General features: G+C 39.0%; 1 protein-coding gene across 1 annotated transcript; it reads right to left on the bottom strand.

The window, feature by feature from the left end:
• Positions 1-865: 865 nt before the first annotated feature.
• LOC149264615 (uncharacterized) lies at positions 866-5,509 on the bottom strand. The gene is made up of 5 exons (XM_089399916.1): positions 5,488-5,509; positions 4,669-5,373; positions 3,595-4,479; positions 1,141-2,598; positions 866-900 (listed from the first exon to the last, which is right to left on the bottom strand). The coding sequence occupies exons 1-5, from the start codon at positions 5,507-5,509 to the stop codon at positions 866-868; spliced, it is 3,105 nt and encodes a 1,034-aa protein (XP_089256042.1).
• Between the last annotated feature and the right edge of the window lie 20,958 nt (positions 5,510-26,467).

Raw genomic sequence — 26,467 nt, 5'->3', positions numbered from 1 at the left:
GACCTCCATGCGTCTATATCTTAGACTTATGCTGTTACGGCGGTGCCGCTTTTGTTATGTGACTCTGTTGTTATTTATCGAACTGTGGTTTACGAAGACTTATGAAATGTTATATAAATGAAATCAGCGGGTCTGGAACTGTTACCTCTGTTAATATTCGCTGTGTTGATTTGCAAATGACCATGTGACTCTTTGCGTTTGCTTGCGGGCTCTGTTCGGTTATGGCCGCAACTTGACTTGATACGAAGTCTGTGTCTTTACTTTATCCTCGCAATGTTTGCATGCATATGCTGTTTGGCCGCCTTACGCTTCTTGCTGTGTGATAGTCCTGACAATGTAACTTATGGTTTTGGCTTGATGCCTGTAACGCTTCAATATTTCTATTTACAGCATGTGAATATCGTTCTATCTTAATTCGTTTCAAAATAACAAATGTTTGTAATTCTCAGACGTATAACACAGAAAAGTAATGAACAGTAGTTTTATATTCAGAAAAGGAAACAATGCTTCAGTTATAGAGGGTGTCTTTCTATATTGCTTGAATACTGTCTTGCTATATTTTTCTTACTTCTTCTGAGGTGAACCAAAAGAAAGGTTTTCTTACATCGTGTTTTGTTTCATTTTTAGCTACCTGAATATAACTGTTTAGAAACTAAATTCTATAACTGCTACCTGTTTCTTTAAACAATAAATTAACTAAAACAGTTGTTGGTTACCTAAGCTAACAACCAGTAACTTAACTTGTTCTGTAATTAAATAAAAGAAAAAGAAATGAACAATGATTAACTAAAAACAACAACCAATTTTTCTTTTGGTGACCTGTCCAATCACCCTTGAAGTCGTGTCCTGTTTCTGCATGAACCAGTCATTGATTCTCTATCTCCTCGGAGCTGGATGCTCCTGCATCAGGCTCCCGGGGTGGCAAAAAGTCATGGCTCCGTTCCATGAGCTCGTCAACAGAATAGCCTGCTTTAGTTATCTGCGCTGCGTCGAGCCAAGAACTGTCCTCTATTGGACGGTTCCGCCACTTGACCAAATATCGCAGATACTCCTTCCTGCGTGTGCGTCTAGCTACCTTTGTGTCGAGTATTCCTTCGATCTCAAGGGGTGGTACCTTTGGTAGTTGTCTTGTCCAAGAACCTTTCTCATAGCTGTCTTTCTGTGGTGCTGTAGTTGCTGTATCATCTTCTGAATTGGCTACATAGGGAAACAGATCTGCCACGTTAAAAATGGGAGAAATTCCAATTTCGGGCGGCAACTGTATTTCGTAAGCGTTCGCAGAAAATTTGCGGATGATTTTGCAAGGGCCGATCTTTTTAAATTTTAGCTTGTTATACTCCCGCTTCGGAAACCTCTCCTTACGTAGATACGCAAGGACTTCATCCCCAACGTTAAACTGAACTTCCCGACGCTTTGTGTCAGCTCGCTGCTTGTATTTCAGACTGCTGTCCTGTAATTTCAGCTTGACCTGTTCGTGTAAATTGCTCATTTCTTGAGCGAACTCTTCCCCATCAGCACTCCGCTTCTCAAGTTTCCCCAAATCCCGTAACTCATGCACTCCTCGCGGATGCATACCGTACAAAATCTGGAACGGACTGTAGCCGGTGCTGCGGTTAGGTGAATCGTTGTACGCGAACTCGGCTTGAGCAAGTACACGGTCCCACGTCCGGGAATTTCCTCCTGTCAAATTGCGAAGTAAGTTCCCTAGGCTTCTGTTTACGACTTCCGTCTGACCATCAGTCTGCGGATGATAAGCAGAGCTGAACTGCAATTGTGTATTTAACTTTTTCCATAGAGTTCTCCAAAAGTGACCAGTAAACTTTACATCCTGATCAGAGATGATGGATTTCGGGAGTCCATGTAACCGAACGACTTCAGTAAAGAATAGGTGTGCAATGTAGGTAGCGTCGCTGGTTTTCCTGCAAGGTACAAAATGTGCCATTTTTGAGAATCGGTCAACTACAACCATGACTGAATCGAAGCCCCGCTGTGTCTTTCGTAGACCCAAAACAAAGTCCATGCTCACTGAATCCCATGGCCGACTCGGAATCGGAAATGGTGAGTAAAGACCAGTGTTTTGACTATGACCCTTTGCTAGTTGACAAACTCTGCATCTGCTCACGTACCTCTGCACATCTCGCTGCAATTTCGGCCAAAAATAAAAGTGTTGTACTTGAGCAACCGTCTTGTCGATACCAAAGTGTCCAGCCAGTCCTCCACTGTGCTTCTCCTGTATTATATTTTCCCGCATGGAACAGTTGGGTATGCACAGTTGTCCTCCTTTAAACAGCAGTCCTTCCTGCAAATTATAATCTAGCCACATGCTATCATTCCTTAACAAAGGGTTTTGACAGGCTTCATATGCCTCCCCAAATTCGGTATCAGTTTGATACAGCTCCTTCAAATGCTCAAAACCCAGAACTTGCATTGTGCTTTCCTGCAGAAACAAGGTTCTTCTGCTCAGTGCATCTGCCACCTTATTCACTTGGCCACTAATGTGCTTTAATACGAATGTAAAATTTTGCAGATACTCCACCCAAGCTGCATGTTTGTGGTTCAATTTATGCTGTTGCATAATATACTGCAAGGCAGAATTATCTGTAAACAAAACAAACTCATCTCCCAGTAGATAATGCCGCCAATGCTTCAACGCTTGTATGATTGCATAAAATTCTTTGTCGTAGGTTGAGTACTTCTGCCTGCTCTCATTTAGCTTTTCACTGAAGAAAGCGACCGGTCTGTCCTCTTGACTGAGGACTGCTCCAATGGCTGTCCCACTGGCATCACAACGAACTTGAAAAAGTTTGTTGAAATCTGGCAGTCTCAATATTGGTCTTTCAGTAATCTTCTTCTTCAAAGTTTGGAAACTACTTTCTGCCGCTTCAGTCCAGTGAAAAGGCTGATTTGCCTTCTTGATCGTGTCCAACATAGGTGCGCAAATCTCGCTGAAATTTCTGATAAATTTCCTATAAAAACTGGCTAGTCCATGGAAACTCCGGACTTCAAATAAACTCCTTGGTGACGGCCAGCTAACTATAGCTGCCACCTTTTCCGGATCCATTTTTAGCTCATTCTCTGCAATAACAAACCCCAAATACACTAGTTCTCGCTGAAAAAAAGTACACTTTTTCAGATTAATCAGCAACTTGTTTTGTTGCAGCTTCCTCAACACACTCTGTAAATGCCTGAAATGATCCTCTTTAGTCCTACTAAAAATCAAAATATCATCCAGGTAAACTATCACGAATTTCCCATTAAACTCTTTCAATACCTCATTCATCAAACGCATGAATGTGCTGGGAGCGTTACTCAATCCGAATGGCATCACCAGCCACTCATATAAGCCTTCATTTGTCTTGAAAGCTGTCTTCCACTCACCGCCTTCTCGTATTCGAATCTGATGATACCCACTCTTCAGATCAATTTTTGAGAAATAGGCTGCCCCACTCAAACAATCCATCATATCGTCCATCCTCGGTAAGGGGAACCTGTACCTAACAGTAATTTTGTTTATGGCTCTGGAGTCTGTGCACATTCGCCATTCTCCTCCCTTCTTTGGAGCCAAAACAGTCGGTACTGCACAAGGGCTCATACTCTCTCGAATCAACCCTTTATCAAGTAACTCCTGGACTTGCTTCCTAATTTCCTCATGATCCTTGGGACTCATACGGTAAGCAGCCTTATTTGGTAAGCTTGCACCTGGTATAAAGTCGATACAATGACTAATACCCCTCCTTGGTGGTAATTCATTTGGAAGATCATCCACCACTATGTCCCCAAATTCTTGCAGTAACTGCTGAACTTCCTCTGGCAAATCTGACAGCTGTGTGTGTAACACTACTGCCTTTGGTCTCCTTATGACAGCAAAGTTGATTTCGTTGTCCTCAATCTGTTTCACGAACTCCTTTCCTCCCAACAGCAGTGCCTTCACCCCACTGGTTTCTGCTGTATTTTCCTCTTTGAGGGGTACAAGCGTGTGCTTGATCCCATCTTTAACAAACTTGTAGCAATTCTTTTTCCCGTCATGAACTGCACCTCTATCGAACTGCCAAGGTCGTCCCAACAGTAGGTGACAGACATCCATTGGCATGACATCACAAAGGATCTTATCCTTGTACTTGCCAATTTGAAATTCTACTTCACATTGTTCGTCAACTAACAGCTGATGTCCTTTCTGCAGCCATGACACTTTGTAGGGTGTAGGATGCTTTAATTTCTTCAGTCCCAACTTTTCTACCATCTCCACCGCCACAAGATTGTCCGTACTTCCACTATCTATAATCAATTTGCAGCACTTGCCCCGCGACTTGCAGACAGTGCGGAACAAAGCTTTACGCTGATCCGGTTCTGCAACCTCCTTTGCTGGTTTCAACAGCACTTTGTTCAACACCAAAGCTTCACCTGTCTCTGGTGCATTTTCTGCTTCCTTTGGTGTTGCCTCAGCATCCTCAGTCTGAACAACATAAGTCCCTCTTCCGCCTGCTAGTTCAGCTTCAGGACATTCATAAGACTTGTGCCCCCATTTGTGGCAGCGATAGCACTGGACAGCTCCTCTGCCCCGACCATTTCCTCGCCTTCGCTGGGGTGGTCATCCTCCTCTCGTGCTATTGTCTTTTTCTGTTGCTCCAGCAGATTTAGAACTGCTGCTTTCTTCACTTGGGCCTGCACCTCGGCCTCTTCCAAATACTTTACCCTTTCCCCTGCCAGTTCCACCTCCTCTCCTGGCATTCTGCTTCCGGTTAATCTTTTCTTCCGCCTTCAGTGCAAACTGATAGGCTTCCTCCATTGTCTGGGGTGAAAGGATACCAATCTCGTCTAAGATTTCCCCCCTTAAGCCATTCACAAATCTGGCTGTTTTCTCCGGGGTGTCCTCCACATACCCTGCTCGCAAATTTAACTTATAGAATTCTTCTGTAAATTCTTTCACAGTCATTCCTCTCTGCTTCAAGTTCTGTACCTGCCTGTACAGCATAATCTGATAATCCTGTGGTAAGAATTTCTCTTTCAGTTTGGCCTCCATTCTAGACCATTTCTTTATAGGCTGTTTGTTAAGCCTCCTCCGTTCCGCCTGAATGCTGTCCCACCATAAGGACGCATGTCCTTTCAGCTTGGTGGCGGCGAACTTCACCTGCTTATCTTCGCTGGTTTCCTCAAATTCAAAATACTTGTTGACTTCACTTAACCAATCCAACAACACGTCTGCGGACAGACTTCCGTCATAAGTCGACAACTCATGTTTTGGCTTATGACTTGACAGCAAGACCGACTTCAACAATCTAAATTCTGGTGTCACCCCCTCTAATTCCTCCTCTGGTTCAACTTCTTCTTCATCACTGTCATCTGCTGGGTTTCTTCTTCCCCCAGCTTCCACCACTGCCAATCTTTCACGCAAAACTCGAATCTCCTCTCAAAGTCCATCATCTACTACCCTCCAGACTACTCTTCCCCTTCCTCTTCCTCTTCCTCTTCCTCTTCCTCTTCCTTCACCTTCACCTTCTCCCTGTTCCATTGGTTCTAACTCAAGAAACTAGCTCTGATACCACTTATGATGGCCCAGCCCTGGTGATGTGGTCACAGCCACGTGACTCACCTCAGTCCCACGTGGTCACACTTGGGCGCGGATAAATATCTGTCCCAATACCGAGGCACATTTACGATCTTATCTTCCGGTTAACAGGTTTGGTCACCGGTTCTCTCCGTCGAAAAGGCTTCCCGCCTTTGTTAAACCCTTAAGGGTTACTCTCGGCTCATTTACACTCTATCTCTCAACTGTTATCAGCTCCGCGTTGCTATGGCACTGCTCTCTGTGCGCTAACACTCCATAACCCTCACTCTATTACTGATTGTGACCCTATTCGAGATGCAAGTCCTTCACTGTAGCTGCTATCTTCGACGGCCTGGTTCGGAAGTTTGTGGTAGGGTTTTGTATTTTTATGAATTTGGCGAAGTAGTCCTTTTGGTCTCCGATTTCTGAGCTCTGGTCCTGTGCAGGTATTCACAACCACAAGGCTATCTTTCCTCCGAACGCAACCAGGCTTCGAGGTAAACTCTCGTTCTATGTTTTATTATCCTCTGTCACCTGTTGTCGACGCTTACAGGGTTTTTGTGCCTTTCAGCTTATGGTATCGGTTTATGGCTCGGCAGCCTTCGTCGACCCTTGGGTAAGTCCACTGTTCTCTTACTCTTGCATCTTACTATATTTACTTATCTCCTTCTGACATTTATTCTGGTTATGGAATTGCCTTAACTCATACAGTGGTTCTTGTGCAGGTCGGTTGGGAGCTCTGCTTGCGAGGGTTTCAAATGTACAGTCTTCAACTTCCTCCAAGTTCTGGTACCCTCGTGACCGGGTAGAGTCTATCCTTATTCCAGTGTTTCTTTAGGTTATGCAATATGGAATTGCTGTAGGTTTCTGTTGGTTAGGTTTTGTAGGATAGTCGTGCCCCTTTGCTGGCATTCACATCCTCAGGGTTTCGTTCCTCTGTGTCATTGTATGACCTCCATGCGTCTATATCTTAGACTTATGCTGTTACGGCGGTGCCGCTTTTGTTATGTGACTCTGTTGTTATTTATCGAACTGTGGTTTACGAAGACTTATGAAATGTTATATAAATGAAATCAGCGGGTCTGGAACTGTTACCTCTGTTAATATTTGCTGTGTTGATTTGCAAATGACCATGTGACTCTTTGTGTTTGCTTGCGGGCTCTGTTCGGTTATGGCCGCAACTTGACTTGATACGAAGTTTGTGTCTTTACTTTATCCTCGCAATGTTTGCATGCATATGCTGTTTGGCCGCCTTACGCTTCTTGCTGTGTGATAGTCCTGACAATGTAACTTATGGTTTTGGCTTGATGCCTGTAACGCTTCAATATTTCTATTTACAGCATGTGAATATCATTCTATCTTAATTCGTTTCAAAATAACAAATGTTTGTAATTCTCATACGTATAACACAGAAAAGTAATGAACAGTAGTTTTATATTCAGAAAAGGAAACAATGCTTCAGTTATAGAGGGTGTCTTTCTATATTGCTTGAATACTGTCTTGCTATATTTTTCTTACTTCTTCTGAGGTGAACCAAAAGAAAGGTTTTCTTACATCGTGTTTTGTTTCATTTTTAGCTACCTGAATATAACTGTTTAGAAACTAAATTCTATAACTGCTACCTGTTTCTTTAAACAATAAATTAACTAAAACAGTTGCTGGTTACCTAAGCTAACAACCAGTAACTTAACTTGTTCTGTAATTAAATAAAAGAAAAAGAAATGAACAATGATTAACTAAAAACAACAACCAATTTTTCTTTTGGTGACCTGTCCAATCACCCTTGAAGTCGTGTCCTATTTCTGCACGAACCAGTCATTGATTCTCTGTCTCCTCGGAGCTGGATGCTCCTGCATCAGAGAAGGGGTGGTAGGAGGAGTTATGGGAGGGGGAGAGAAGTGGTGGGAGAAAAGGAGTGAAGGTAGTTTACTCTACCTTCACCTATCCTGGCTTACTCTTGACTAGCATAACCTAGCCTTTCCTACTATAACTTACTATTTCCTATCCTAGCATAGCCTAAGCTACTCTAGCTTGGGCTAGCATAGTCTAGGATAATATTTCCTATTATATCTATCATAACCTACCCTACTCTAGCCTACTCGATCCTAACCTTTTCTACCCTAACCTTGCCTACTCTAGACTAGTCTAGGCTTACCTACTATAGCCCAGCCAACCCATCATAACTTATACTGATCTAGCCTTGTCTACTCTAGCCTAACTTATTATATCCTAGCCTCCTCTAACCTAGCATACTCTTACCTCACCTAGCCTATCCTTATTTACACTATCCTAGCCTACTCTTGTCTAACCTAACCTACTCTTCCATATCCTAGTCTAGCGTAGCCTACTCTACCCTATACTAGCCTACTCCACCCTGTGCTAGCCTACTCCATGCTATATTAATTAATATCAACTCTCCTACTCCATCGTAGCCTAATCTAGCCTAGCTTACTCTATTGTAAACTGACCTACTCTTACCTGACCTAACCTAACCTTCTTTACACTATCCTAGCCTACTCTTGCCTAACCTAACCTACTCTACCCTTTCTTTCTATAGCTTAATGTTGCCTAGCCTACCATAGCCTAGCCTAAGTGACTCTAGCTTACCCTAGCCTAGCTTAGTATAGTATGGCCTCTTGTAGACCATCCTAGCCTACCCTACCCTAGCCTACCCTACCCTACCCTACTCTACCCTATCATAACATAGCCTTCTCTACCCTAGCCTGGCCCACTCTAGACTATCATAGGCTTACATACTATAGCCTAGCCAATTCAGAGTAGCCTAGACTAATCTAGCCTTTTCTACTCTAGCCTAGCCTACTATATCCTAGCCTAATCTAGCATAGCCTCCTCTAGCCTAACCTACTCTTACCTAACCTAGACTAAACTTCTTTACATTATCCTAGCATACTCTTTCCTAACCTAACCTACTCTTGCATAGCCTACTTTTCTGTGACCTACTCTAGCCTAGCCTACTCTACCCTATGGTAGCCTACTCTACCCTATACTAACATATTATATCCTAGCCTACTCCATCCTAGCCTACTCTACCCTATACTAATGTATTATATCCTAGCCTACTCCATCGTAGTCTACTCTAGCCTAGCCTACTCTACCCTATACTAGCTTACTCTTACTTGACCTAGTATGACCTTCTTTACATTATCCTGGCCTACTCTTACTTTACCTAATGTACTCTACCCTTTCTTTCTATAGTAAAACATTTCCTAGCATAGCTTAGCCTGAGCAATTCTAGCTTAGCCTAGGCTAGCTTAGCCTAGGATACTATGGTCTGCTGTAGACTATCCTAGCCTAGCCTAGTATAGCCTAGCCTAGCGTAACATTCTCTACCCTAGCCTAGCCTACTATAGTCTAGCCTATGCTTACCTACTATAGCCTAGCCAACCCAGCATAGCATAGACTAATCTAGCCTTGTCTACTTTAGTGTAGCTTACTATATACTAGCCTACTCTACCCTATACTAGCCGAGCCTACTCTACCCTATACTAGCCTAGTCTTATGTGACCTAGCCTAGCCTTTGTTACATAATCCTAGCCTACACTTGCCTAACATATTCTACTCTTTCCTAGCCTTACCCAATCTAACCTTGCGTAGCCTTTCCCAATCTAGCCTTTCCTAGCCTAGCCTCACATAGTCTACTCTAGGATAGCTTAAAATAGACTAGCCTAGCCTACTCTAGCATAGCCTAGCCTAGCCTAATCTACCCTGGCATAACATGGACTAGCCTGACCTAGACTAGCCTTTTGGACTAACAAAACCTAGACTAGCCTTTCTTACTCTACCCTCAACTACCTTAGAGCAGTCTACTATATCATAGCTTACACTAACATTCTCTAGCCCGCCCTAGCCTAGCCTAGCCTGTCATAGCCTAGACTATGCTACTCTAGTATAGCTTTGCCTAACTTAGCCTAGCCTATCCTATGCTAGCCTAGACTAATATAGCATAACCAAGCCTACTCTAGCCTACCATAACCTAACCTAACCTAACTTAACATAACCTAGCCTAGCCTAAACTAACATAGCCCAACCTAACCTACTCTACCTTAGTCTACTCTAGCCTAGCCTACTATGTTGTAGCCTACTCTGGCCTAGCCTAGCCTACTCTTGCTTAACCTAGCATACTATTGCTTAGCCTAGCCCACTCTATTGTATCCTACCCTATCGTACTCTAGCCTAGCTTAGCCTAGCCTAGGTTCCCTATCATACTTTAGCCGAGGTTATCCTACTCTAGACTAGTGTATCCTAGCATTGCCAACCCTTGCGTAGCCTAGACTACTATATTGTAGCCAAGCACAACCTTATGTAGGCTTGTCTATTCTAGCATAGCTTAGGCCATTCTACTCTAGCCTTCTTTACTCCAGCATGGCCTAGCCTACTCTAGACTATCTTATCCTACTATAGCCTAACCTATCCTAGCCTAGCCTTCACATTCCTAACCTAGTGTAACCAACTATAGTCTAGCCTTGCCCTCAGTACCTAGCCTATCCTGGCCTTCTCTAGCCAAGCCTAGCATACTCTATCCTAACCTACTCTAGCCTAACCTAGTCTACTCTATTGTAGTCTAGCCTAGTGTAGCCTAATCTAGCCTACTCTAGCAATGCCTAGCATACTCTAGCCTAACCTAGGATGGGCTAGTCTACTCTACCCTAGCCTAACCTAAGCTAGTTTAGGCCAGACTAACCTAGCCTAACCTATTCTTTCCTAGCATACTCTACTCTAGCCTACTCTAGCCTAGCCTGGCCTAGCCTACTCTACTCTAGCCTACTCTAGCCTAGCCTACTCTACTCTTGCCTAGCCTATTGGCCTACTCTAGCCTAGACCTTTGCCTAGCCTAGCCTAGCCTAGTCTACTCTACTCTACCCTAGCCTAGCCTAGTCTATTCTACTCTAGTCTAGTCTAGTTTGCCCTATTGTAGCCTACCCTAGATCTTAGCCTAGTCTACTGTAGCCTAGATCTTAGCCTAGCCTAGCCTAGCCTACTATACTTTACTCCAGCCTAATATAGCCTAGCCTACTATATCCTAGCCTTGCCTACCCTAGTCTGCTCTAGCCTAGCGTAGCATGCTGTAGCATACTATAGCCTAGCCTACTGTAGCCTAGCCTAGTCTACTCTACTCTAGCCTACTCTAGCCTAGCCTATCCTAGCCTAACCTAACATAGCCTACTATACTCTAGTCTAGCCTACTATAGCCTAGCCTATTGTAGCCTAACCTAGCCTAGACTACTCTACTCTAGCCTAGCCTAGCCTCACCTTGCCTAGCGTAGCCTCGCCTAGCCTAGCCTACTCTACCCTAGCCTAGACTAGCCTCGCCTAGCCTACTCTACTCTACTCTACTCTACTCTACTCTACTCCAGCCTAGCCTAGCTTAGCTTAGCCTACTCTACTCTACTCTAGCCTAGCCTACTATACTCTACTCTAGCTTATCCTACTCCACTCTACTCTACTCTACTCTACTCTACTCTAGCGTAGCCTAACCTAGCCTACTCTACTCTACTCTACTCTACTCTACTCTAGCCTAATCTACTCTACTCTACTCTACTCTACTCTACACTCTACTCTACTCTACTCTACTCTACTCTACTCTACTCTACTCTACACTCTACTCTAGCTACTCTACTCCACTCTACTCTATTCTACTCTAGCCTACTCTAGCCTAGCCTAGATCTTAGGCTAGACTAGCCTAGCCTACTCTACTCTACTCTACTCTACTCTATTCTAACCTACTCTAGCCTAGCCTACTCTACTCTATCCTATCCTAGCCTAACCTATTTTACTCTACTCTACTATAGCCCAGCCTAGCCTAGCCTACTCTACTCTACTCTACTCTAGGCTACTCTAATATACTCTACTCTAGGCTACTCTAATATACTCTACTCTACTCTAGCCTACCCTACTCTACTCTACTCTAGCCTATTCTACTCTAGCCTAGCCTACTCTACTCTACTCTACTCTACTTTAATCTAGCCTACTCTAGCCTAGCATATCTAATCTTACCCTAGCCTAGCCTAGCCTACTCTACTCTAATCTACTCTACTCTACTCAAGCCTAGCCTAGACTAGCCTACTGTATTCTAGCCTAGCCTAGCCTACTCTGGCTCAACCTAACCTACTCCAGCATATCTGATCTTAGCCTAGCCTAGCATAGCCTAACCTACTACTCTACTCTACTCTTGCCGAGCCTGACCTACTCTACTCTACTCTAGTCGAGCCATGCCTACTCTACTCTACTCTACTCTAGGCTAGCCTACTTTACTCTACGCTAGCCTAGGCTAACCTAGCCTACTCTACTCTACTCTACTCTAGCCTAGCCTAGCTTAGATCTTAGGCTAGCCTAGCCTAGCCTAGATCTTTTCCTAGCCTATGCTAGCCTAGCCTACTCTACTCTATCCTAGCCTAACCTAGCCTAGCCTACTCTACTCTACTCTTTCCTAGCCTAGCGCACTCTACTCTACTCTAGCCTAGCCTAGCCTACTCTACTCTACTCTACTCTAGCCGAGCCTACTCTACTCTACTCTACTCTACTCTAGCATACTCTAGCCAGCCTAGCCTAGCCTACTCTACTCTACTCACTCTAGCCTACTCTACTCTAGTCTAGTCTAGCCTAACCTACTCTATTCTAGCCTAACATAGCCTAGCCTACTCTAGCCTAACCTAACCTACTCTAGCCTATCTGATCTTAGCCTAGCCTAGCCTACTACTCTACTCTACTCTAGCCTAGCCTCGCCTACTCTACTCTACTCTAGCCTAGCCTAGCCTACTCTACTCTAGCCTAGCCTAGCCTACTCGACTTACCCTACTCTACTCTAGCCTAGCCTACCATAGCCTAGCCTAGCCTAGCCTACTCTACTCTACTCCACTGTACTCTACTCTACTCTACTCTAGCCTATCTGATCTTAGCCTAGCCTAGCCTAGCCTATTACTCTACTCTACTCTACTATACGCTACTCTATTCTAGCCTAGCATACTCTACTCTACTCTACCCTACCCTACCATACCCTAATATAGCACTCTAAAATATAAAAGTATAATTGTATGAAGTAAAAACATAGCTCAAAATCATTTGGAAATAACTAGTTATCTAAATTAAGTAGCTAGAGAAATTAAACTTTTATTACATATAAATGAAAAGCATAAAATATAAAAAGAATTTAGATCCTCAACACCACTTCTATAATTTTATAAAATGCCCTTCCCTACCCTAGCACTCTAAAATATAAAAGTATAATTGTATGAAGTAAAAACATAGTTCAAAATCATTTGGAAATAACTGGTTATCTAAATTAAGTAGTTAGAGAAATTAAAATTTTATTACATATAAATGAAATACATAAAATACAAATAGAATTTAGAGCCTCAACACAGCTTCAATAATTATATAAAATTCCCTTCCCTACTCTAGCACTCTAAAATATATAAGTATAATTGTATAAAGTAAAAACATAGTTCAAAATCATTTGGAAATAAATAGTTATTTCAATTAAGGAGTTAGAGAAATTAAATCCTTATTACATATAAATAAAAAGCCTAAAATATAAATAGAATTTAGAGCCTCAACATTGCTTCAATAATTTTATAAAATTCCCTTTTATGTTTAATTATTCAATGTTGAATTTAAAATAAAAACATTTTTTAAATTTAAAATTTTTTATTGAGAAATATTTTTTCTATTCTCAAAATATTTTGAAATTAGATAATAGAAAATAAAGTAAATTCTTTCACTCCAAATTTATAAAAACACAATCATGTAAATAAAATATCAAAACACAAACCCAAAGTCATAAGTTTAAGATTAAAATACCATTAAATGTTTAGATTTACTCTATAAACTTAGACATACAATCTATTACAATGAAAGCGTGCCACCTACTTTACATTTGAATTCTCACTGAAGAACATCAGCATATTATGTACATTAAAAAAAATTCTTTACACGTACGTATCACACTCCAACCTGGTAAATATGTAGTTGTGATCTCTTCGGATCAACCCTTGCATATCACTAGTAAAACTAACACAAAAATAAAAGCTCGTAGAACCTATTAACATAAAATAGGTTTCATAAAGCTAACATAAAATAGGCTTCATTACTAGCAATAAACGCATAAAATAAGTAAGCATTATTAAAATTAAATTGTCGGAGTATTCTTCTCAAAGAAAATTTTGAATGAAGTGATCATCATTTAACCTAACATTGCTTTCTGCAATGAAGGGAAACTCTAGCAGCCTGAAAAGACCACAACAAACAATAGATGACTATTTTTGGTTAGTTCTTACTTTATTTTTTATTTTTTGAACGTTGATTACATTTGAAAAGTCCAGGATTTCAACCAGTCGGCCCCATCGAGTACCTCAGTTTCTTTTCTCTACGTTCGCAGGATCGCGAGTTCGAATCCTGCACAGAGCTCTGAGGTCAAATTCGCAGCTAGTGTGCGGGAAGAGTTCTACAAGGAGTCTATCTATGAACTATGCGGTGAAGTTATGAAGGACAAGCTCTACAGATCAGATCAGATGGGTACCCAGAGGCACTGAGCTAATGGCCAATATGCGCGTCTTGTTGGGGCCATGAGGCATTTGTTGTATCTTCACAAAGACGTTGCAATGCTTTGTCCACAGAATGGGAGCGACGCGATGTGCACAAAAACGTGGAGGGAAGCAATATGTTGATGGATGCGGAGCTCAATGGCCGACGCGGGGATTTCAGCCTCTCTCTCCTATACGAGCACAGGAAAAATCCTCAGACAGACAAGCTCGTCAACGCTTCAAGGTGCCTTACTTCTAAGCTCAGCGCGCCAGAAAGGAAACCACGAACTCCGATGTGTACAACTATGTTACTCTGCTTCTGGAAGCAGGCCCGTTGAGCCCAATCGGTGTTCAGAAGAGCGTGATTTTGTAGAAATGGGTTTGGGGATTTGAAGCGGACGGGATCATTTTGGAGACTGTGGATCAGAGCCTTCGTGGTGAATATGTGGTCAAAGAGATGGAGATTGTGTTCAAGTTTTGACGGAGGTTTTGTGACGGATGGATCTAGCTCTGAGCACCAGGCTGAGGCTGAGGCTGAGTTCCGTCTGTGATGAGAGGCAGGAATTGGTTTGAATTGAGCAGAGCAGGCATTGTGTTAAGAACGGCCCATGCCATTGAAACTGCGAAATGCATTTCAGGGACGTTCGGAACCACCACAGAGAGACCTGCATATATGCAACCACAACCACAGCGAATAAGGTTATGATTCACAATTATGCAGCACCATAATATGACATATGACATAAATGTTTCTACGCCCATACCGGGAACAGAACGTTACCCATGTGGTCAGAGGTTCAAGTCCTGGGTTCAAATTCCGCCAACGAAACGTTACCCAGGAAGTTCAAGCCCTCGTTTCAACTGATTATATTTCGGATGTAATATTTCATAAACCCTCAAAGTTTACTGATAAATACGTGATCTATCGCTGGAATAAATATGGCAGAGGTTCAAGCCCTACTTCAACCGTCTAACTAATTATATTTTGGATTTAATATTTCATAAAATCTGAAGGCCACATGGCAAAATCCCATCGGATCAGAGGTTCAAACCCTACTTCAACAGTGTAATTAATTATATTTTAGATTCAATATTTCATAAACTCTCAAGGCGACCCGAGTTCAAATCCCGGCAACGGAACGTTACCCAGGAGGTCGGAGGTCCAAGCCCTCCAAGACTGTAAGTAATTATATATTGGATGCAAGATTTCATAAACTCGCAGGGCGACCCGGGTTCAAATCCCGGCAACCAAACGTCATCTGTCAGGTCGGAGGTTGAAGCCCTCCTTCAAGAGCGTAACTAATCATATTTTTGGATTTAATATTTCATAAGCTCTCAAGGCAACCCGGGTTCAACTCCCTGCAACGAAACATTATTCAGTAGGTCGGACGTTCAAGAGTGTAACTAATCATATTTTTGGATTCAATATGTCATAAGCTCTCAAGGCGACTCGGGTTCAAATGCCGGCAACAGAACGTTACCCATCAGAACGGAGGTTCAAGACCTCCTTCAAGACTGTAACTAATTATATTTTGGAAGTAATATTTCATGGATAAACGCACAGATCAGTGAACTGCCGCTGGAATAAATCTCAAAGTTTAAATGCACAAAGAGGGCGGTGAACTGTCGTTGGTCGCTAGAATAACTCGGTTTGTTTGAGTGTGTGGCTGTAAATTATATGCAGGACACAGTGAACTGATTCTGAATTACTCGGCTTCTACGCTAATCTCGGTTCTTACATTAATTGAAATGAAATTATTAATTGCATCTGATGCCTAATTTATTTTTTTAGAATTTAAAATGGGTACTAGCAATTATGGGGCGAATAAATATTTATGTCATAATTAAGTTTATGATTCATAATTATGCAGGGCCGATCCCAAATCAAATTACAGCGTGAAAAGGGCTGATCCCAGACCAAATTAGTTCCTACTAATCCCACTCATCATTTTGTTGATCATGTATATATTTGAATATATATAACCAGAAAGATGCAAAGAAATTTACCTACTCTACCTGGATTCAATCCTTGCGCACACCTGTGGATTCGAAAACTGGTGCATGTACCAATACCAATTCATATTTAAGATAGTTTAGCCGGGCAATTCAATAATACTGCTTGAACAGAGCGAGCCAATTGCATCAAATTACAAAGTTCATATTAAACCCTAATGTATGTATGTCGTCACTTACTAAGCTAATCTAAAATCTGTATCAAGATTAAAAAAAAAAACCCAATGAAAAGAAAACAGATGTTACAGGTACAGAAATTTGCCTGCTAGGATCGAGAAAGATGTGGGTGGATATCTCTTCATATATCTGCGTGGGATTGAACCCTTTCGCTCCTGCTCCTGCTCATTAAAAATTGAATTGAATTGTATTGTACCTCGCAACACAACAACACATACCATACCAGACCAGACTCATACAAATAAAACCAGACCACACAAAACTCATACTAGACCAGACATGACATGACATGACATGGAGCTCCAAGACAAGACTAGACTCAGCCCAGCGCAGGTAGCCATGGGAGGAGGAGGAGATTCGGAAAAGGCAGAGATTGGGAGAAGGATTGGAAATACATATTGCTGATGGGATTCAACGGCCTTGCTTTTCTTGACTGCCACCTCTGAAAAAAAACACTTCTCTCACTGCCACCTCGGCAACGGTCGCGCTTTTCTTGAATGCAAAAAAACACTTATCTTCACTGCCACCAGGGATCAAAATTGAACACGTCAGAGCCCTTCAAAGGGTCTCTGGCACGTCAGAGAAGTAGGGAGAAAATTTTACCAGTCAAAAAAAATTTAAAAATTTATTTTTGTCATTTAAAAAAAAATTGGAATAATATCTTAAAATTTTTTAAGAAGTGTTGTCAAATTGTCAACCCTTTTTTTAAATTTCATTTTTTCTGAAATTAGAATTTTAGGAATGTTGAATTTGTAAATTTCTTTTCATGTTAAAACTTAAATCCCATTTCAGAAACTCCCATTTCAAAAACAACAATTTCCTTTCGAGTTGTTTTTTTCTAATTGTGCATATGATGCAAGTTTTTATTAATTATTATGTCACAATTACCTTTTTGATACCATTACATTTGGCACTTTCTGAGTTGCTCCCATTTCAAAAACAACAGTTTCTTTTTGAGTTGTTTTTTCTAATTGTGCATATGATAGAAGTTCTTATTAATTATTATGTCACAATTACCCTTTGATACCATTACATTTGGTAGTTTCAATTGAGAGCAACTAGATGTCAATATGGGCCATGTATTAGGTCTGTAATTTCACTGGGTTGTGCCTGAAGGCTACCCAAAGCAAGGTTTGATAACGATTTAAGCTAGAGAGGAGCATAGATTCATCATTCAACAAACGCGTGTCAACCAAGATTTAAGCACAATTTATGCTTGGAGAGGAGAGCATTCAACAGGCTTCCTAACATACTGGATTTGATTTGTTTGTAGATTCCCAATTCCTGGTACGTTTTCATATTAAAAAAAGAGATACCAAAAACATATACACCTTTGTACACTCTTTTGCTGAATCCTAAACCTGTTTAGAATTTTACTAAATTTTTTCATTCATGCAATAAACTTAAATTTGATTGAGCTACTTGTATATTGGCTTGAACGTTCTAGTCGCAAAAATTTCCTACAAAATTAATCCTTATCTGAACTGGAGGAAGAATATAGGTCTCCTCTTTATCCATTAATGGTAAATGCATCCGATATATTAGTTGCGCCTCATATCAGACCTGCCTTATACACAACATCCATGGAGTGGTTGTTCCACCATTCTCCTGTGAAAAAATAAAAAGAAATTTGAAAATAATTTATTGTTGTCAATTGAATTGCTCTTTTTTTTTTATGCTTTTCATTATAGAAGTGCAACCTGAATATGTGCCCTTCTAAATGAAATTAAGACCTGCCCTTCAAATTTGATCACTGATTGCCACCTCTACAAAGGCACGTTGTGGGGAGATGTGGAAAAAGCATCTTGGATTGCGAGTCGCCACATCAACAAGTCTTTAACCGTTCACTGGTTGCAATAATTTCCGGAATTTCAACTTTGTTAAACGCACCGTATCGCATTTGAAAAGTGATTATATATCAAATAATGGTTAAATTTCGGGACCTGCCAAAAATATTTGTACAGAATACAAAAGATTCCACTCCAGGAGCACAACAACATAATTAGAACCTTAAAATGTGAATAAAGGATATATATATATATATATATATATATATATATATATATATATATATATATATATATATATATATATACACACACACACACACGTTGCAAGCTTCGCGCTTATTTTATGTTTTAAGCATATTATTTAACCATTACAACTGATTGTATCTCAAAGCATGGAGTTCAAAACTATTTAGATTTTAATAGGAGGAAAACATTTGAGATTAAATTTAATTCATATATTTTTTCTTTATTTAAAAAAAATTATATTAAAAATTTTTCACCCAAATTTTATATAATAAAAATTATAAAAATTAAGAGAGATTGGCAAGTTATACAATATTTTCTCGTCTTGTTTTATGACTTCATGACATGAGGAAACATGAACAAGGAAGAAGCACCAATATATTGAGATAAAGAATACGAGAGTCTCATTTACTCATTTACAAAGGAGAGATATGATGCAAACCAACAATAGAAGAAAAGAACACAAAAGTTTAGAGTGTATTAATTGCACAAGCACAAAGCTTGTAAACATTATAAAGAAAAGGAAAAAGGACGAGTCTAGATTATTTGGAGATGAGTTCAGGAAGAGAACATTGGGTCCGTGGGCTCCCAGTGGAAGAAGGATTTTGATAAGAGGGAATTATACTGGGGAAAAGAGACCATCAACAAAGTGATTCAAGGCAACTAGGTAAAGCTACATAAATGTATGCCTTATGGGAAAGGGAATGTTGATATGTAATTGGAGGGAAAACCCAATTTTACAAAGTGACATCAAATGATGAGAAATCATTATGAGATTAGAGAAGCCATGATGGTATCAAGAAGGAAACATAATGCTAAATGGAGAAAGGAAAGAAGTTATGTTGAAGAATATAATGAACATGACTAAATCTTAAATCTTCAGCACTCAAGACAGTGAAACAACACCCCCTCCAACTTGAATACTTCTTTTCCTGATAGGTCTTTCTCTTTTGGTTCGTATGTAATGTGAGGAGGACAATATCATCTCCCCCCTTTTCCATTTATTTTGATTTTCTTGGTATTTTTTCTCTTATAGGAATATCATAATTCTAGCTTCCTTGGGATTCATCATGTCTACCACTTTCTAGCCCCTTCCATGCTTCAGTCTCCAAAATTTTATGCACATGCCCCTATTGGTCTCCTGAATCCATCCCGCTCGACCCCCCATCTCCCTCTCTCAAAATTATCTTTGTTCCCCTCTCCTTTTTTCTTGTGCTTTCTCACCCACTCTGGGCAACGAAGGTTATTATTTTCTTGACCCTTTGTGGCTAGAAATTTGCATCTCCAAACTTTTAGACCTGTCGCCTTTGTTGGCCAAGATGGCAATTTCATTATTCCTCTAGTTGTGTCCCCCCCTCTATATCCTTGCAATGTGGAGCCTCTTTGGCGCTTGTTTAGCCTCCTTCACTCCTCATTCGATTTTGATTTTTCTATCCTCCCAGATCTCGTTCCCATGCCATGCTAGTGATCTTGGGTGTGCAAAGGGGCTGGTTACTACCAAGAGAGGGCCCATAGGGGTAGTACAAGGATGCATCATCGCTTGGAGGAAGAAAACACCAAATATTGAGACCTCACCCCAGGTCTTATACAGGAAGAAATCACCCATGTTGAGGGAGAAAGCTCTACTAAAAGGTCTCATCTCTTATACTCGTAAGTTCTTGAAGAGTTTTCAAATTGGCTTCCTAATACTGGCCACAATCAGGGTAGGTACAAAAACTACATGCAAATATTTAGACTTGAGTAAGACATGAAATTCCTACTGGGTAGAGTTCTTTTGGATCAGCATGAGCATCGATAATACACTCTTCACTCTCTCGAACAATTGCATTGGCATATGAAGGACCTAGATCGTTAGAATGGAGTGTATAGAGTAGTATCTCAGAATCCTGACCCCATCTAGGGGAATAACTGAGGATGACAAAGATCCCATTTAAGTTGTTGCTATTGACTCAAAACCATCTTCCTGTTAGTATATCATGATTTTGTCATATTGGTATTTTGCTTTCGAGGTTTTCTTTTGGCTAATTAGGCCTCACACTCAGTTGTAAAATTTTAGAACACTATTCTACTCAATTATCCTGTATCTATCTTACGAGAGTTTATTTTTTATGATTGTCAAATCTGTCTTGCGAGAAATTGACCTGAGACATCTAACACTTCTATATATAATTTCTAAGTTTGTAAGTAATACAATTCACCTTTTATATATAAACATTAAATGTAATTAAATCTTTATAAACATTAAAAAAAATATAATTACAAAATATTTTATTTTAATCATTTGTATATATACATATAAACGCATAGGTAAACATTAAACATTAAACAACGAGTATTGTTATATTATTTAAACACATTTTTTATATCATTAAAATTTGAAGATTTTTTATAAGGTAAATATTTTGTATAAAGATTAAATTGTATTAAATTTTAATTTAAATATAAAAAACATATAAATATACAATACAATATTTTAATAAAAATCATTTTTTAATATATATAAAATAATTTTCTAATTAAGTTCAAATTTTAATTATAATAAACATGTATGGTTTTCAACTATATTAAAAACATATAAATATACATTTTAATATTTTAATTAAAAAAATTAATATACATAAAATAATTTTCTAACTAAATTCAAATTCAAATTATAATTATAATAAACATGTATAGTTTTTAAGCTAACAACAGTCACACCTTCTCCAGCTTTTATTGGAAGGGAGATAAAATCCTCTAGCTCTTGTACTCGCTGATATGTTTGCCAGTACGTATGCACCGGCCAACAGAAAGCTACAATTTTGACTCGTTCTCCAAATTCCACTGGAAGGGAGCTCCAACCCCCTAATCAAATCACCAGCCACTACTGGCAGGAAGCTTCGACTTCCTCACTGAAGGCTCCAACCATCAGTATCCTCTAGGGAACACATTTCATAAATTTTCATACTGGATACTCTTGGTACACTACAACACAAGATGTAGGCCACGTTTCATCAAATTTCACATTGGACCCATCAGTAACATTGAAGCTCAAAATCAATCACCACTACAATACATCCAACAAATACATCTGTATCAACCAATCACTGAAACACAATCATCACTATCTGATATAACTGAAACCTAGCCATCAATCTCTGAATCAACCATAACTAAATCAATCAATCACTGAAACCTCTGACATACTGAATCAAAAAATCACTAAACCTCTGACACAGCTGAATCAACCATTCATTGAAACCGTAATCAAATTTCAACCAATCAACTAGAACAAACAGATCATTGTAACCAATACACATATCTGAACCCAAAACACTGCATCAACAACCAGAACCAATTGTAACCTCAAAAATCATGTGTCAGAATGTATACGCCACTTCAATGAACCCAACCTGCATGTATATGCTACTTCCTTTAACAAAACCTGCATATACCTCCAAAAGTACTGAATCATAAAAAATTATGAATCAAAACGATACCAACCAGTAGCAATCTGATGATCTACTGTCAAATTACATATATCTATGTTGAAAATAGCAACAAGAAATGCTAAAAATAGCATTTCTATAAATAGCATTTCAGGATATACTCGAACTCTGTTGGAAATAGCAAAAAATAGAAATGCTAAAAATAGCATTGCTATGAATAGCATTTTAGGATACATTCCAATATTAATAAATCTCTAAATTAAAATTGAGAATTAAAATTCGAATTTGATCTCAGCAGCTGTTTGAAAAATAATTAATTAATTCATCTTGAGTTAATTAGTTGGAGAAAATCAAACATGAAGTTTTTGTGAAGACATGCAACAATTATTCCTTTGATTGAGGAAGTTATCCCTTAATTAAGGAGATAAGGATGAGTTGTAATTAGTTAACTAAGTTAAGTCCAGTTAAATTAGTTCCAAACAGTTGGAGGAACTAATTGTGAGTTCAGTTAGTTAATGCATGCATGCATGCAACTAGTGTACTTTAGATAACTGAATATTCTCTCATAAATATCTCATGCATGTCAGTTCGGAGAAGGACCGAGTTGAGATTAAAGGAAGGGATAGTGTACTATTAGTTGGAGGAATTTTCTTGTAAAGGAAACTCATCCATGCAGAAGGAATTATCTCCTTCAGGATTGCACAGTTATTTTAGAGGTCATTGTTGTGTGTGAGGTGAGAATCACATAGGTTGCAACTGGAGGACCCAAGAGAAACTGCACAAGAAAATAGGAGGTTTGGACGACTGAAGGAAGGCATATGTGTTTTTTATTCTGTCTATGAGCAGCAGTGAGGGATTGTACTGAGAGTTGGATAGCTTGTGAGCTAAAGCTTTGTGTAATCCTGAGATATTTCCACTTATATGATAATACAGATATCAAGGTTTTTAGCTGAGGCTTTCCCCAGAGTATTCTTCTGTGTTTCATGTGTGATTGATTTCTTCTTCATCTGTTATATGTGTTCTAATTGATCTCGCTCAAAATCGATTAAGCTTTCGCAAGTTTGTTTGTAGAAGTAGATCAAGTATTTTTCTTTAGTATATTGTATTATCAGGTGATCTATAGTGATAATTTCTACAATCTAAACAAATAGCATCAAAGATCACCCTTCTCACTTAATCAATCAATCAATCTGACTCAATATCCTTATGCATTCAGTTGTACTTTCATATCTGAGAAGACATCATTAACAGAAAACACTCAAACATCAACATTGATCAGATAGATCAGTCATCTCTGAACAACGGGCTTTTCTTTTGCATACGCTACTTGAAAGTGCCGAACCAATGTGTATACGCGCCTTCACCAAGGTGAACCAGCGTACACATCTACAGATAAAATCTTATAACTTCACAACTATTCCAATCTTCAGATATACTCATATCATGACATATAAAGGATAAAACACTATTTAGCATTTAGATCTAGCCTATCCATTATCAAATCACATAAGATAAGTCATTATGATCCTGATCCATTATGATATCTCATCCATCATCAAATACTCAGGTGTATACTTAGTTCAGATCAAGAAAAGCATCAGAAACCCATAACATGCATAATTACCTTTTGATCTAACACTTCATAAGATATTCATTGCTTGTATGCTTAGCCCCTTTGATCATCTCCTCCTTATATAGTTTTAGCCTTTCTCAATACCTCGGACCAAAACAACACTTAGAACCTGTGGTATTCTTAGATGGGATCGAATAATCATTACTCTGCTCAACATTATGGGCTAATACCATGGTATTGACCCTTGGTATTCTTTAATCTTGTATTTACTTGATTTTCCAACCCATATGCACTTTTCCTCTTGTGAAAGTGCGTGCATACTTGTAGGAATTCTCACTGTAGATTACATTGATTATGCAATGTACTAAAGCAAAATAATTAATCTATTTCTACAATCAAACCTGTAGAAGCTTAATCGATTTTTAGCAAGATCAAATAGAACACATATAAGAAATGAAGAAGAAATCAATCACACATGAAACACAGAAGAATACTTTGGGGAAAGCCTCAGCTAAAAAACCCCGCTATTTATATTATAAAATGAGTGGAAATATCTCACAGATTACACAAAGCTTTAGCTCACAAGTTATCTAGCTCTTAGTACAATCCCCCAATACAGCTCATAGACTGAACATACACAACATATGCCTTCCTTCAAACCTCCAAGCCTCACATTTCCTTGCGCAGTTTCTCTTAGGGTCCAAAAGTTGCCACCTGTGTGAATTTCACCTCACACACAACACTGACCTATGAATTAACTACGCAATCCTGAAGGAGATAATTCCTTCTGCATGGATGAGTTTCCTTTATAGGAAAATTCCTCCAACTGATAGTACATTGTCCCTTTCTTTAATCTCAACTGGGTCTCTATCTGAATTGACATGTATGAGTTATTTATGAGAGAATATTCAGTTATCTGGAAAACACTAATTGCATGCATGCATGCATTAACTAACTGAACTCACAATTAGTTCCTCAAACTGTTTGGAACTAATCTAACTAGACTTAACTCAGTTAACTGAGCTAACTAATTACAACTCAAATAAAATTCATCCTTATGTCCTTAATTAAGGGATAACTTCCTCAATCAAAGGGATAATTGTTGCATGTCTTCACAGAGACTTCATGTTTGATTTTATGCAACTAATTAACTAAAGATGAATTAATTAATTATTTTTCAAATAGCTAGTGAGACTAATTTCGACTTTAAATTCTCAATTTTAATTCAGGGACTAATTAAAATTGGAATCTATCCCGAAATGCTATTTATAGCAATGCTATTTTTAGCATTTCTATTTTTTTTTATTTCCAACTGAGTTGGAGTATATCCTAAAATGATATTTATAGGAATGCTATTTTTAGCATTTCTTACTTCTATTTTCAACAATACTTATATGCTCTTTTTGTACAATGAACCTACGTGTATACACTCTTTTTGTACAGTGGACTCACGTATACAACTTAACATACCTGAAAACATCCTTTTTCTTCAACTTCTTGATTTTGATTTGTAGTCCTTTGTTCCAACATCATGTTCTTATGTAACATTTCCCTGTTACCTCTGAATTGACATGTTATAATGTGATTTTCCATTATAGATCACTTCTGAACTGATTTTTCTAAACTGCCGTTCATTTTGTCACAATTAGTTCATTCATCAAATATCAAGGACAACACACACTAACAATCTCCCTATATCAAACCTTTGACCATTATTCTCTTTCATCATTCTATCTCCTCTGACCTGTAGATCCATCTTTGTTCCATCATTCTGTCACCTCTGATTTTTCCTATAGATTCATCTAGTTGCCATATACTTGTTCTACTGTAAGTGGGTTTCCATCAAGTACAACACATGCATAATAATGCCAACAATATCCCCCTTTGGACTTGATTGCAACTACTTTGGTGTTTGGTCACCACAACCTGTAAATAACACCAAGTTGTTCTAAACATCAAGCTACTCTCCAAACACCAAGCTACTATCCCCCTTTGACATCAAGGGGAAAGGGCTGACTGAACAATGTTAAATGAAAACCTCCATATCTAAATAGCTGAATATGAACATTGATCATGCTCCCCCTAGGCACACGCTGAATTCTCTGATTAAACTCCCCCTTTTTACATGTTGAGATGCACTATACCGTCCATGCTCCCCATGAGCACATGTAGAGTCTAAAAAAATATTTTCCAAAAGAATAACATAAATCTATAACTCAACTATGTGAGTATGACCTTCCTATCACCAATTACTCATACATACATCAATCTCCCAACCAAGTGGGGATATACCAAATTTGACTCATCCACCCAACCAAGTGGGGGTATACCAATTGTTTATACAATACTGAAATATGACAATTATTACATCATACTTTACATGATCTTTACACCAAATGATATCTTTGACATTTATAACATATACCAAAGATGTAAACAAGACCATGATATTCATTATCAACTATCATCCACCATATATGATCTGCACCATAAGAACTTGTCAAAAACATCCAGGCCAACAACCTGTATATGTCTGTCATTAGTTCCCAAGATATGACAATGTAAATATAATCAACTTGTGACAAAGTATTTCGCATATAGATATCAACTCATCCTCTTGATCTTATCAAGATAAACTTGCTCCATTTCCTTAGTAGAAAGAGCCTTATCATAACCTTCCATGAATCAACTAAGCATATGTCATATCTCCAAGAAGTAACACAAAATCATTCACATCATATCATATGTATGTGAAAACACCATAGTCATCATCTATGATCATAACATCATCATCAAGAACTGCATGATCTTTCCACAAGAACCCTCAATATATCAACCATGTATCATCACTAGGGAACATCCCACATCTGATAAGCATCAACCATGATAATCAACATATGTGAGTATCAAACCTATCATCATAAAGTAAGAATTCATCATCATTATGTGACTAAGTAAGCCATGTCTCCGAATATCCATGTCTTCAAATAGCTATGTCTTCATGATACCTACAATAACACCATTCTCTTGGCCAACCAACAATATTTATCAATATGCAACTTAACTATGTATCGAGTGTAATGTGTATCCATCAAAGATATAGAAATATGTATCTAGCAAACCATGAGCTCATAGTCATTTGACAAGCTTTCTTGATA

Source organism: Pinus tabuliformis, chromosome 6, assembly GCF_031772625.1.
Source record: "Pinus tabuliformis cultivar Carrire ecotype Pingquan chromosome 6, CPIR1, whole genome shotgun sequence".
NCBI lineage: Eukaryota > Viridiplantae > Streptophyta > Pinopsida > Pinales > Pinaceae > Pinus > Pinus tabuliformis.
Note: the sequence above shows the minus strand (reverse complement) of the source record. Positions and strands in the feature narration are given on the sequence as shown.